The sequence below is a fragment of the Hirundo rustica genome, chromosome 1, assembly GCF_015227805.2.
Source record: "Hirundo rustica isolate bHirRus1 chromosome 1, bHirRus1.pri.v3, whole genome shotgun sequence".
Taxonomy (NCBI): Eukaryota; Metazoa; Chordata; class Aves; order Passeriformes; family Hirundinidae; genus Hirundo; species Hirundo rustica.
The window spans coordinates 65251572-65266180 of NC_053450.1; the positions used below are offsets into that span (position 1 = coordinate 65251572).

At 42.7% G+C, this 14609-nt stretch overlaps 1 protein-coding gene across 2 annotated transcripts in view; it reads left to right on the top strand.

The window, feature by feature from the left end:
* Positions 1 to 899: 899 nt before the first annotated feature.
* The window catches only part of LPCAT1 (lysophosphatidylcholine acyltransferase 1), a 65746-nt gene continuing 52036 nt past the window's right edge, over positions 900 to 14609 (top strand). For both annotated transcript variants that reach the window (XM_040064855.1, XM_040064859.1), the window contains exons 1-3: positions 900 to 1147; positions 6761 to 6903; positions 8431 to 8645. In XM_040064855.1, the coding sequence (XP_039920789.1) occupies positions 1031 to 1147; positions 6761 to 6903; positions 8431 to 8645 (475 nt within the window). In that variant the 5' untranslated portion in view covers positions 900 to 1030. The remainder of the gene's footprint in view (positions 1148 to 6760; positions 6904 to 8430; positions 8646 to 14609) is intronic.

The window sequence follows — 14609 nt, forward strand, 5'->3', positions numbered from 1 at the left end:
GAATAAGGCTATCAGAATTGTTTCATAGGTCGAGGTGATTGACGTTAAGGTTATCCTGCTTATTACTTTATCACACCGTTGGCGTATGTTTTTCTACTGCTTTGCCTGTGGTTTATGTTAAAACAGCCAAGAACACTACAGGTCATCCAGCCTGGTCTCTTGAAAATGGACAGGACACGAATGATTTTCTTTACTTCTTAATAACTTACTTTCCATTTAAAGATTTGTGAAATCCCAAACTCAGCTACTTCCTCGGCCAACTCCGTCAAGATCCCCACGGTGCAAATTAGCCAGACTTCATTAAAAACCGGCTAGGTTTGCTTGGAACAGAGCTTTCCCGACGGACCTCACGTGGTGCCAGCACAACACCTGGCTTCTCCCAGGTACGTCGGCGATGCTCACCCAGCACCGCCGACGCGCGCTCCGTTAGCGCGGCGGCACCTCAGACCCATCTCCAGCCCGGAGCGACTCCCTCCGCCCCTCCTCGCTCCCCTTTTTCTCTGGATTCCCCTCCGCTGCCCAGCGGAACCCGCGTTCGGGGGTTCGAGGGAGGTGCCAGGCGGTGGCGGCAGGTCCCGGCGGCCTCCCCCGCCACGTTCCCCCTCCTCCCGCGGGGGATGCGGCGGCGGCGCGGCCCCCGGGCGCGGGCGGGCGGCGCCCCCCGTGCCGCCGGGCGGGCCCGCGCTCCCGGCATGCCCGAGGGGGACGCTCCGAGGGTGGGGAGGTGGGCGGAGGGAAGGAGGGCGGGAGGGTGCGCGCCCACCGCGCCGCCGCTTCCCATTCCCAGGCGCTTCCCATTCCCACCCGACGCGGAAACCGGCGCGCGGCCGAGCCGCTGTAGCCGGCGCGCAGGGCGCATGCGCGGGCGGCCGGGAGGGCGGGGGCCGGCGTTCAGCGGGGAGCGCTCCGGCCGCCGGTGCCGCCCGCACTCCGCGCTCCCGCCCGGCGCCGCCGCTACCCGCGACCGGCGGCCGCCGCGCACGGCCCGCGCCCTCTCCCGCGCCGCGTCCGCCCGTTGTCCTGCCCCGCCATGAAGTTGAGCGGCCGCGGCCGGGGATGCTGCGCGGGCGGCAGCCGGGAGCGCGGGCCGCCGCCGCGGAGCCCCTTCGTGCACCAGCTGCGCTTCAGCCCTCTGGAGAAAGCCAAGGTAGGGGCGTGCGGCCGCCGGGCCGCCCCTCGGAGCCGCCGCCGCCGCCTCCTCCCGCGCGTCCGTCGCGGCGCACCGGCTGCCGGGCCGCGTCCTGCGGCGGGCGGGGGCTCCGCGCCGCCGGTGCTTTGTGAGCCAGGCGGAGCCGGGCAGAGCCGGGCAGCGGTGCTGGGCGTGTGCGCGGCGGCCGCCGTGCCCGGGCCGGGGGCTGCGGGCGGCCGTGGTGCTGGAGGGCAGGGCGTGCGCCTCAACTTGTGCTCCGATGCTTTCTTCAAAGGGGAAAAAAAAAAAAAAAAAAAAAAAGGCTGTTGGTTGGGGTTTTTTGTTTGTTTGGGGGTGTTTGGGGTGTTTTTTTTTTTGTGTGTGTGTGTGTTTTTTTTTTTTTTTAAATGGGCTTTGTTGGCATTTTGAGGTTTGGAAGATTTTTTCGTTTTTTTTCTGGTTTTAGGGGTTTTTTATTTTTTTTTTTTTTTAAATTTTAGTTGTTTTTTTGTGGCTTTTTTTTTTTTTTAAGTGGGGGGCGGGGAAGCAGCCCTGCAGAGCCGCTGTTTTTCAGCGTCAAGTTAAGGTAGATGTTAACACGGGCCGAGACATCCCGGTGCAGCCCAAGTTTTGCCCCTGGATAAATAGTCCCCGCGGCGTAATTTAGGTATTGTGCAAGGTAGCGGTGAGACTGCAGGAAGCGGTATTAAAATGTAAATTTGCAGTTGCATGGCTTTTTATTTTATTGTTTAGTTTTAGGGTTGTTGGGTTTTTTTTGTTTTTTTTTGCCCTTCCGTGCCTCTGCCTTGCCTCGCACGGTGAGCAGTAAGTGGCTGGGTATTCAGAGGGCACGGCCCTTGTCTTAGGCTTTCAGTAAGATCTGGGTCACTTGCTGGAGGAAGACATAGTGACAGAGGCTCACCTAATGAGGGGCTGGCCTTTTCTGCCACTTCCGTCACTGCAATACTTCAGCTTTATAAAGCTATTGTTTTGGGAGTCTTCAGTACCTGTTTAGCATTGGGAATTATGATTCGCTAATATTGAACCTCTTGGGTCAAGGCACTTTAGATCCAGCTTTGATTTGCATTTGAGTGCAGTTCGTTGTTGCACTGGCCAGATGCTTTACACAAGAAATGGACGTCCTGACTTTAAAAACATCATAATGTGCCTCATGTTACGTATTGGGCAGCCCAGGAATTTATAGTACACTCCAGTACAAAAGGTTTTCACTTTTTAAGTTGCCCGGTATGTATTCAGTGGTTGCTCACAATTTGTTGCTTGAGCTGGAAAAGGGAGGAAAGGTTTGTGTCATTTGCTTCATTTAGTGTGTATCTAGAGCTTCCTCAATAAATTGCATAGTTGTAAAGATTTCATTTCCATGTACCGTACTTTGTTCCTGAAGTCGTGGTTAATATGAAATTAATGAGGTAGAAGTCTGTCAGGGAGCAGAGAGAGGCAAAGATAGCACGTGTTCATATGGACTAGGATTGTCTCCAGTTATAGCAACTAACGTTGCTTTCTACTTGGTTATTTATAAGAAATTTTAAAAATACTGCTGGGAGAGGAAAGCAGGCTCTATTTCACAGTTTTTGCAGTATTGAGTCTCACAGGAGCTACTAGCATTGCTGATCTGATGTTAGTCCTGACAGACCTGGAGGTGCTACGTCAGGGGAGTGGCTGGTTGTAGAACACACCTGCTTTCTGCGTGGGCTGCCCTGTTCACTTGTATGAGATGTGACCTTTGCCGATGGATTTCGAGGATTTATTTTCAGTGAAGATGAGGAGACGTGTTTAAACCGCTGTAGTTTGTCACAGTGCACAGGCCAAAGGAGCAGCTCCTCACCAAAGAGTGTGTCTCGAACTTGCTTTTTGAGCGAGCAGTCGTTCGCTGATAAACGGCAGCACAAAGTTCTTTAACCCAACCTCCCTTCAGTCCAACTGCTGCAGTTTTATGCAGGAAAAAGCCCGTAAGCCGGCATACAGAACTGTGGTAGATTTTTTCTTTGCCTTAGTCATGCTTTTGCAGCCTCTTCACCGGTTAAAAGTTGTTCTTGAGACAGAAGCTGTTGAGCAGAGCTGTGGAAGTGCTCCACGTGAGAAGAAATGCCCCCCAGGTGAATTACAGAAGTGCGTTCTCCGGACAGCCGAGGGGAGCTCGGTGTGAAGCATTGCAGCTGAACTCACTTCCTGTTCAGCTGTAGGCACGTACTGTGTCACAGGCTTTTTTCTGTCTGTCCTGTGAATCTAACGGGGTTTTCTGGGATTGCACAGGCTATCGAGGAAGGTTAGGAATGTAGGTACAAGAAGTAGGGAGCCCAGGGGACTGGGAGACAAAGACTCCTTTGTCCGATGGTCTGGTGTCTGTTGCCGATGGCCTGCCAGATAGCCCCATTATCTTCGCTACAACCTCGTCCTGCACTCTGCAAGAGGTTAGATTAGCTTTTTTGTTCATTAATGCAGCTCAAAGTAGATGCTTTTTAGCATGTTCCAGCCTGAGACTGTGGGAGTGAAAGAAAGGTAGAAAGTGAGAGGGTAAAAGAACCACGACGAGAAAAAACAACAATAAAAAGAAATTCTTTTGACTGTCGAGGAACTGTTCACGTCATCTTTCATTGACTTTATAAATACCGGGAGATTACAAGAACATAAAAGCAGTAGGACTGTTTCAGAGCTGAGTCTCATCAGTAGAAATAATGGCTATTTTACTCTGATCTGAGGGTGACAGTAGGAATCATTCTTGAAGCTACCTGTTTTATTTCAGTACTGTAGTAAAAAGAGTCTTTCTGAGAGAAAGACAGACATGATTTTATTAACCATGGTTTTTGTTCATACTAACATCTTCTGGGCACCAGTCATGTAAGTCCAAGCTCTTGATTCTTGTTACCACGGCAGAATAGGCAGAAGCATTACTGGAGCTGTCACTAAGCATCTGTAGCTTTTTTCCCTGCTACTTCAATACAATGCCATTTTCCTTTTTTCCAGTGTTTCTGGCCCTTTTATTTCGCTGGTGCTGATGTTCATTTGGTGCCTTGGTGAGCTGATTTGGCTCATTAAACTAGCATATCATTGTGGTTTTGTGTTCTGATTTTTTTTTTTTTTTCTTTTTCTGGGATGGCTGTGTTTTTTCTTGCTAATGAGCTGTATTGGCTCATTACTAGCTCACAAAAGTGCTGGAGCTGACTCAAGGGGAGGATTGAGGAGAGAGTGAACAGGACCACTCTTTCACAGCAGTGATCTGTTAGATTGGCTTAGCTGCACAGGAAAATTTCTTCTCCTGTGTTTATCTCCATGAATATGCCTGTTGGGGAACTTGCAGAGTGGGAAAGTGGGTAGTGAGAGAATTGTTGAGGGGTGAATTCCTAGCTCCTTCACTGCCGTCTTTGGTGAGTTGAGCTATAGGGATGATAATAGTGTGGGGTAAGATGTGATTTCTATCTGATATGTATAAAAGAAAAATCAAAACCTCTGCCATGTCAAGTAGCATTTCCTTTCTGAGTATTGTAACTGTACTTTGTAACAAGTAATGAAAATTTTGTTGGGAAGGAGCTGTTCTTAGTGAGGTTTCTTACAACGTTTGTAATTCCCAAGTTTTGGGGTTTTTTTAGCTTCCCTGTGCATGAGAGCTATGATAGTGGCTTTCAAGATAGGAAACAGACCTAGAGAAGTAGAAACAAGGGTACTCTGTGGTTCTCTTGCTCAGTGCTTAGATACATAGGACCGGATATTTTGGAGAACTTGAAACTCGTGTTCACCTTTTGTACCTTCATTGTGAGGTCGTACTTAAATCTGAATGCAGTCTCTCTAAACAAGGAGAACATATGATACCTATTTAGTTTAAGTGACTTGCCTTACATCAGATTTAAGCCCTTCTGATGGAAGAATGGAGATTAGTTTCCCTTCCATTGCAAGCTGTCCATCGGTCTTTCACAGTAGGCACTGCAGCTTCTGAAAACTTTAGGTTGGGTGCTGTAGACCAGCAAATGTTAAATAAGCTGCAGTCAACCCCCCCCTTGAGATTTCTTTGGTCATGAGCTGAACCCCTCAAAGTACAACTCTGGGTGGACCTTTAGGGGTTTTTAAATGTATCTCAAAATGCAGGCGTTTACATATTTCTTATTGCCAAACAGAATTCTTAATTTTAATGGAGGACATGTCTCTGTGAACATCCCAAGTATGTAGGAATGTGATCATCAGAATAGTGTCCACATAAGGTCGGAGCCAGTGTATGTCTCCTGTATTCTGGTCTCTGACAGTGGCCGGTGGGGACAGGATCTTCTCCTTTTTTCTGTCTCACACTGACACGGTTGCTGTATGTAGGTTTTACAGGATAGGAGCTTTCTTACCTGGGAGGATGTCTGAACACAGATATGGACTGAGCTACTTTTCAAATGTTAGCACCTTTGATTCCTAACCTTCTTCGGGAGGTAGACATGCTTTTCTCTCTTGCTAAATTTCTTGTGTGAACAGTTACTGAACTATTGCCTGCTAAAAAGAGGCTGGTGTCGCAGCCAGAACTTGCACATTCGGTGCATTTGCTTCTTGCTGGCCATTATCATCCCTACTGTCTCTGGAAGACCAAGAGACCTTTTCTGCACATTTATGCTATCTTTTATGGCATTAGGGATGCAACTTCTGCTTTCATTCTGTGACATGGCACTAAAGCGATCTTCAGTACAAAGGATTGGTGCAGAGTCAAGGGACGGAATATCTCACTCCCAGTCACCCACCACTCATCTTTGCCTTGGAGGAGTGGAGGGAAGGAGGAGGTGTGAATCCCAAGGGTCTGTGTCCTCGCCTGCATTTTGTTTCACTTATTTCTTAGTGGCTGGTCCTTCTCATTTTACAGATTTAGAAGGCAGCTGCTCTCATCTCCAGAATGCTCTTCTATTTGCTGCCATATGTGGTGGTCTTGTCTGTGGATGCAGAGTTGTGGGAGTTGGTTCAACTTTGATGCTCATCTGACCATTGTACTGTGTGGAGTTGGAGTTTTACTGGTTCATCTGCGAAACTAGCCTATCTAAGAAAAAAAAATTCCTTTTTCTGTCAGTTCTGCAAACTAAAGCAGCATCTCTGTAGGGACTGGAATCCTGTTCTGGAGAGTGGGATCGTGGCTGTTACGAGGTGATGGTGCCAGTCTGAACCATCCCTGTAAAATCCAGCTGCAGTGGGCTGGTATCTGAGGGCTTGAAAGTGATATCTGGGGTTTTTTTCCTGCTGTGTGTTCCCTGCACCAATCCTAGTTTTACAGATTTGTGCACCTACAGATTGAGTTGGTTGTTGAGCTGTTTTGGGAAGTGAGAGGAAGTGGAAACGGAGCTGCATGATGACTAGATCTGCATCAGGGAAGAGAATAATATGAATTAATCTTTCCACAGCAGCCTGGAGATGCATCAGATTAAGCACAACATGAGACAGCACCTTATGGCTCGTTACTCATCCTTGCCCAGCTATTGTGATATTGAAAAGTGTGCCTTTTTTAACTTTATCTGGCATATCTGGAATTGAATGGTATTCTGTTGTTTCTACTGTTAGATAGTGTAAAGTTAAGAAATGGTAGTAGTTTCTAGGAATCACTGACCTTTTCAGTCTGAAATTGTGTTGGAATAATGCTTCTTTTTTATTATTTTGCAGATTGCCTTCATGACCTTGACTCTGTTTCCTATCCGACTCTTTTTTGCTGCTTTTATGATGTTGCTGGCCTGGCCTTTTGCGTTCATAGCTTCAATGGGATCTGATGAGCAAGAGCTTGAAAAGCCCCTCTCCTGGTGGCGAAAGTGAGTCACTGATGTGGTGAAATACTGAGAGAATAATTATATAGTTCAGCAGTGTGAAATCGAGGAGACGGGAAACACCTTTTACCTGTCTCAGAGATCTACTTTTCTCTTCAAAAGAAAAATATTAAAAAATTATTCAACACTTTCCTTAGGTGGGAAACTAGAAATGCCTCAACTCTTTGATTTGCCAGGTGATCCAAGAATTACTCTTGTAATCTCTGGCTTCTTATCTTTATTGAGGATGCAGTGTGAAACTTTGTTGTGGCATCTTCAGTTGCATTTATTCCTGTAACGTCAGCTTCTGGTTATGAAGATTGACTGTATGGAATGTGCCCAGATTTCATATTCTCAATTATTGTTTTAAACTGCTTCACCCCACTGTCTTCTACCCTGTGATGAACTGACAAGACTTGTGTTGATTCCCTGAGGGCTTACCCCATACTTCGATGCTTACTAAAAGCGTGTGGTTGCTTTGATATTGCAATGCTGATTAAGGTAGAATGTAAGACAGTGTCCTCCCATCCATGAAAACTGCTATTTTGGGAGCAGGAAAGGAGGGTGTATCACCTCTTCTGTAGACCACTTTAAAATTAGGAGCTGTCACTAGCATGAAGGAAGCTGATTTTGTTTTGCTTCACAGGAAGGAAGGAGGTTGAGAACCACAGAGGCATGTCACTTTACATTTCTTTTGGAGCGATATCAATACAATAACTAATGGAATAATTAGCTTCTTTCAGTCTTGCATACAGTTATATAGATTCTCCCTTACCCATTTAATCCAGTTTTCAGTGTTACCCTGCTCTCTAGCCTCCCAATCCCTGTAAGTGATACAATTTGTGGTGTTTGGCTTTTGTACTCTGTTTGTTTGAAGTTTCTCTTTTCGTGACTGTCAGACAGTTTAAAAAGATAGACAAACAAAACTCCAGGGGAAAAAAAAACAACCTTCCCCACCTCCCCCCCCCCCCCAAAAAAAAAAAAAAAATCCACAGGAAACAAAAATTCCAATTACTTTAGGAGAAGATGGGGAAAGGGAAGGAAGTAAAATGCTTCCAGAGCTTTTTCCTGTAGGCCTTCCTTTATTTGAGAATCTGCCCTACATTTGTCCGCTGTGTTTTTTTGGGTAAGCTTGAAATCAAGAATCAAGGTAAGTGCATTCTGACAATATCCTAATAGCATATTTCAGGACTCAATTTATTAGGGCTTTTTGAGTGTTACTAGAAAACTTTGTTAGGCATCGTTAGAAGAAACTTCACAGTCATAGTCTGAATTAAAATTAATGATGAACTAAATTCCAATCTTGGGCATTAGAATGAATTAGTGTTCAGGTATAAAATGAAGTTGAACAGCATCTTACCTTGAAAGTGTTTTTTAAGTCAGCTGAGAAAGAGAAGAATGACATATGTGCACTGTTTCAGCTCCGTTTTAAACATCATATCCTATCTGAACATTTGTGAGGCATGTAATTTTTCATTTCATTATTTTAAGGTGCTCCTGTGGCAACATAACTGTTCTTCCAACTCTTTACAGGGTAGTGGATATTCTGCTGAAAGCAATAATGAGAATGATGTGGCTTGCTGGTGGATTCCACTGGATAAATGTAAAAGGCAGACGGGCATTGCCAGCAGAAGCAGCAATATTAACGGTGGCTCCCCATTCTTCCTACTTTGATGCCATTCCAGTAACAATGACCTTCGCCTCCATTGTGATGAAAGCAGAAAGCAAAGATATTCCTGTTTGGGGAAGTAAGTTAATAGATGCCTCGCTTTTCAAGAACAACTAATAAAGATTGCTTAGGAAGTTGACTGGGTGTATATGAGAGACTGAAACAGAAAGGAAATTTTGCTCTAATATATTGTGAGGTGTTTTGTTTTGTTTTGTTTTTAACTGGTCTACTCTGAATATCAGTAGAAGAAAATTGGGGCAGGAGGGAGAGGGAGTGGTGTTCTTTTTCCACTTTCTCTGGAGCTGAATCCCTGTGTGAAGTCAAAGCAATCCTACAGAACTCATGGTTTAATTTGCAGTGAACTTGAAACATTTTAAGACCTGCCAGATGGAAAAGCAAATTAGGATGGGGCTGTGGAAGCAAAGACTCCTGCTAGGAAGAAAGTCTACTAAGACTTGGTGCAAGTTGGGGTGCCCTCCCAGAAATGTGTTTCAGGAATGCTCTGAATGCTACCCTGCCTTGAGAGGGAGTGCTGCTAATCCTTCACACATCAGTAAGTTTGTTTCAGGCAGAGTGCAAGAGATGAGTACAAGAGCAGATGGTTGTGCACTCGGGTTTAGTCATGAGAAAAGCAGATGCCTGAGTCAGTAGTGCTTGAATAACTGTCTTTGGAATTATTTGTGTAAGTTCTTACAAATGTTTGAGAGACACCTGTAATATTTGGTGGTGTTTGGAGTTGTGACAGGCAAAAAATTGTGTAAATTTTTGGGCTTCTAGACTTCTAACCAAAGTCTGTGTGGAAGCATTTTGGAAAAACCCACCATGTTGTGTCTAGCAACCAACAAAGTTCAAAGAATATCCCTGTCTGTCACTGTGTAGAATTTTATGGGTAGTATAAAAGTGACAGAAGATTTTACTGTGGTCATGGGTAGAACTGTTAAATGTAAAAGTCTAAACAAAAGCTTTGAGTTCCTTTGCACCTAAGTGGAATCAGGCTGTTGGTGCTGACAGCCTTCTAAAATTTAATTAGACAATGTGTTTTTAAGTCATGTTCAAAAGCAGAAGCTGAGACATGGCCAGAGACAAAGGGTGAGTGATTAGATATGGAATTTCCATGTAAGGAATCTTGTCATATAAAGGTCTGCCTGCATGATATAAAATTGAGGCCAGATCTGTAGTTCTATCTTAATTTCGTTGAATATCTTACCAATGATGTTTAGAAATTTGTGGCGGGGAAAAATCTGTGTAAAAATGAATAGATACTTTGAAGAAAAATAAAAAGGGTGCAGGCATGTGTTTTTGAAAACAAGTGTATGCAAACAAGCATAGTGTGAAAACAAAAAGAAATTGAACTCCCTTGTTCAGTACTGAAAGAAGATACTGTTGTGAGACAGTGTGTTGGCAATCCTGTACAGCATCGGTGTATCCAGGCCAGCTTGGGCCTTAGGAACAGTCCAGACACAAGCAGGGGCTGATTTATCTTCTTTCTCAGGTGACTCAGTTGAGTGTTTAATAATTGCTGGCTCAGCAAAATAAAAGCAGTCAGTGTGGAACTCCCTTTCACTTGAAGGTGGTCTGTCTGGAGGACCCAAATTAAATGGGGGAAGTCCAGTCTGTGTTGTGCTGCTGCAATGTGATGGAATGGCAGAATGGCATTTGGCAATGCTATAATGGCTACTTAACTATCCCATGTAGTAGATTCGGTGGGAACCACAAGAATCTTTAGGGATATGGAGATTGTAGTTCCCCTGAATTTAACACAAATAATGTGTAGAGTAGTTTAAACTCTTTTCTCAATATCTAATTTAATTTTGAGATGATTTTTACATGATTCTGTTGAAAGTCTAGACTTCCTACAATACATTTTAATAATTATTCACTTCATTTAATTCATATGTGAGTAAAACCAGTTACAGAAAAAGAGAACATACAGTGATTTGATGGAATGTTACTGGAATGTACAGTGCCGTCAAATAAATGAATGTTTTGTCTTGCACAGCTCCATTTGCTTTCTGCTGTATAGCCATAAAAGTTATGTAGTCACTTGTGAAGGGTGCACAAAAATGCCACAGAAGTGAGGCATACCAAAGATTGTAACTGGGATTGAGAATTTAAAACTCATTTTTGTTTTTAGGGGTGGACTTTTATATGAGCAACATTAATTACAGCAGTTTGTGTTATTTAAGTAAATGGACCTTAACAGAGAGGTAGTAATCACTGTATTGATTGGTTTGGCTTAAAAATTAGTGAGAACTTTCCAGTAAAACTGTAATTTATTTGTCTCTTTTACTGCTTTGAGAGAAGTTCTCTGTGAAGCAGTTAGTGCTGACTATTCTCTCCTTTGATCTTGTATTTTAATCCCAATGTTATTTACACCTTTCTACATGCACACACATAAAAAATGCATTTCATGTTATTGGGCCACTGATATTTCTCTTGTGCTTATGTGATAATGTGCTTATGTTTTTATTGGATTTCATGGTAAATCGTCAACACTCTAAGCATTCATCTGGAATTTATCCCAGAGAGGTCAGAATTGTGTTATGTGTTCAGTTTTGTAAGTCTTGCAAGCTTGGTATACCATTTTCAGTAAGGTTTTGGAGCCAGTCACTTATAATCCTAACCTTGTTATCCTTGGGTCTTTGTTAGTGGTTACTCTGAATCTTCTGGGATGCATTCAGTAAAGTACATTCATTTAACTGAGTAGACTTAGACATGTAAAAAAATGAAGTGGAAATTTAAAGATAATTTCCAAGGACAAGAACTTTGATTGAAGAGTGCGTCCTCATCCAATGTATTCAAGTATGATATAAATGAATAGGCTTTTTGATGTAATGACAGTGTTTATTGAGACATTATACATTGTATATCAGAGGGATCAGGTGCTTTAGCAGGCACAAAATTATCTGATTGCTAAATGGTTACTAAGATTGGTTCTGCAAGTACTTTAATAGGTTTCTGGAACTGCTGCCTATGTTATTGTACACTTAGTTTGCCAGTCATGGAATATTAAGCTTCTGATTCACTTTAAAGTCCAGATGATTAAAAGCCTGTTCTTTATGGGATTGGAAGTACTCCACAACTGTTTGTGTATGAGGGTTTTATTGCTTTCTAACTCGAAGGCAGTTCTCCTGGTTTGCAAAGTGCAATTTCAGAAGCAGACTTACATCTTATGACTCTTACAGATGTCTTCATTCTTTTTAGGAAAACAAAACCAGATTTAAAAATGCCCTTTGGTTCTGGGAGAAGAGTTATGAACTCTTCAGTCAGTAGTCAGTAGTGAAGAAAATTATCCATTTGGCACACACATAACGTTAAAAAATTCTGGGGAGGAAGTGCTTGCCCAAATAAAAATGATGTTTCAATGATCATTTAAAAAAATGGAATCTGGAAAGTAGAGAATGCCAAACAGATGGCATATGTCACGATGCTGAAGGAAGATGTATGTTTCTACACAATGACTTTGTTTTGGTAGACTGGAGATGTGAACTCTGCTGGACCACTTAAATGTTACAGTGGGAAAATGACATGTAGGAATCTGTTATACCTTACATGGTCTGAAGAAGTCAGATCGATTTATCAGTACAGATCCTTAAACTTTCCTGTTTTGTCTACTGAATCCCACTTCAAGTCGGGAGAAGGTTTGTGCATAAATTCTGGATAATTACACTTCACTGTCTTGTTTTTGGCTGTTGAGGCACCCTAGATAAAAGTAGTTTTTCATTGCTGAAATGATTGGTCCTGCTGCAGAAATGCTTCAGTAAGAAAGAAGAGGGATTTATCAGTAAATATGAACTGATGGGGACAGTGGACCACTTTTATGATTTGAACATTTTTCAGTGGTCTGAACTTTTAGAAACTAAATGTAAGTGAAAAGTTAATTTAAACCTCAGGCAACTTCTCAGTAAATCTAACATCACTCTCTGGAAAGAAGAGTGAGTTTGTACCTGTGAAATGTACAGGAAGATATGTTACCTGAAGTTTATAAAGGGGAAGGAAGTAATTTGTGTTTGGCAGAACACAGCAGACCTACAGAGAAAGGGAGAATCATACAGTGCTATAAAACCATCAATTCTGTTGTAGGTGGTTTTTTCCACATCTAGTAAACTCATGAATTTTTGTTCAAGCTCATTTTTTTGGAAGTGCATTGTAGGCCTTTCTCAAGCATCATGACTAAAAGATGAGAATAAGTAATTCAGGGGAAATTATTTATGCTTGGGTAGCTGGGAAGGTTTTAATCTCAAAATTTAAAAGGTGCCAAATTACCCACCAGCTCTGTTGTGCAACCTAATCCTTTAGTCCTGCATCTCAAGTGCCCCCCACCCCTTCCAAAGCACACAAGGAAGAAAATTGTGTTAGACCTGTAGTTCTTCTGTGAGAACCTTGCATTTAAACGCTTCTGAGATTCACTAAAACAGTCCTTAAACTCCTTATGGAAAAACCTGTTCTAAGGTGAAGGCATTACAGATTTCTTCTCTTTTATACACTGTAAATCAGTGTATAAAAGTATAAACACTGGGGTCACCAGAATGAATGCCAACATGCTATGCTATGTTGGCATTGTAGCCTGCCTTGAGTGCACATGAGCTCCCCATTTCTGAAGAGCGTCTAGAAGTTGTTGCCAAGCTTATCCATTTCATCTCCTTTAAAACCCTCTCTTTCAAAATTCAATGTTTCCTTCAGACTGTGGGCACCCAGATGATCGTGCAAGATTTCAGTCTGACAGAAGCTCTCTGAGATACTTAAAGTACTTGCATTGCCACCTGTGTATTATAGGTATGTCTTTAACATTTGGCTTGGAGTCCAGGAAAATTCTGTAAAAATTACTTCTCATTTAAACTGATGCTGGAATGCTTACACCACCATTACTAGTTAATATCATTTATTGAAGTTACAGACTGCAGTATATAGGAAACCTTCAAGCTAACACTGCTGCCCGCCTTAAATACTTTTTAGATTGGCAGCAGAAAGTTAAAATATAAAACCATGTCCTCATACAGGCATTGTAGGTGTGAGAACAAATAAAAAAAGTCTTTGTCCCTCAAGAAGTCCATAAAGGAAATAGATGACATTTTGAAAGACCAACCCAAATACCACAGAATTTCCTTCTGTTAAGGCTAAAGAGGACACCAATTATTTATTTACAGTACAGACTACTGGCCTTTCCTTGTCCTACAGGCTGCACTGTTACCTGCCTTTCTCTTTGGAAGTAGGGAAGAGAACTTTCCCATTAATACTGCCTCTAGCCACTTGGCACGCCTTCAGTCAGGTGGTCCATCTGCTAAGCGTTGAGTCAAACTTGGAGAAGTTGTTCCTGACGTACATTTATCTTCAGTGGTTTATTCAGACTTGAGTCAAATAAGTATATATATTATATATGTGTATATATATATATATGTATGTATATACTGTAAGATACTACCACCAGCTTTACAAATCTCTATAGAGTATCATGACCATAATAACACTTCTTCTGTAAGAACAATGTAATTCCAAGTCCAAAAGATCTTAATTTTGGTTCAGTTAAGTTTTGTGCATCGATACAACTTTGTGTATTTGGGGTGTGTGTGTTCTTGAGTTTTTCAATTATTAAGGTCTCTATCTATGTACATAGGAGGTAATTGTAATCTAGAACCTTAAAGGTTTTCTTCCCCTATAACTTTCAGAAGACTTTTGAGCCTCTTGCAGATTTCTTTTCTTCTTCTCTCTACAGAAAAGAGCAGTTTTCATATTAGATGTTACTTCATTAGAAAAGTTGTGAGTTCTGAACCTTGTGAGCATGTACATTTGAGTAAGGCAACTCTTGGAAACTAAGCCCAAGACAGCATTTTCCAATCTTTATCCTTCCTGGGTTTTGTACCCCTAAATACAGAATGCACCACACAGTGACTGCAATTAGAAAAATAATTGTGTTTTTTCCATCCTAGAAAAAAGCTGCGCAGTAAATACTGTAAATGGATATCCCACTGCAAGCTACTTGTACAGCTTACCTCCATGTTAAAGGCAAGCAGAGCCAGTTGTGGTGCCTCTGTAGGATTCCCTT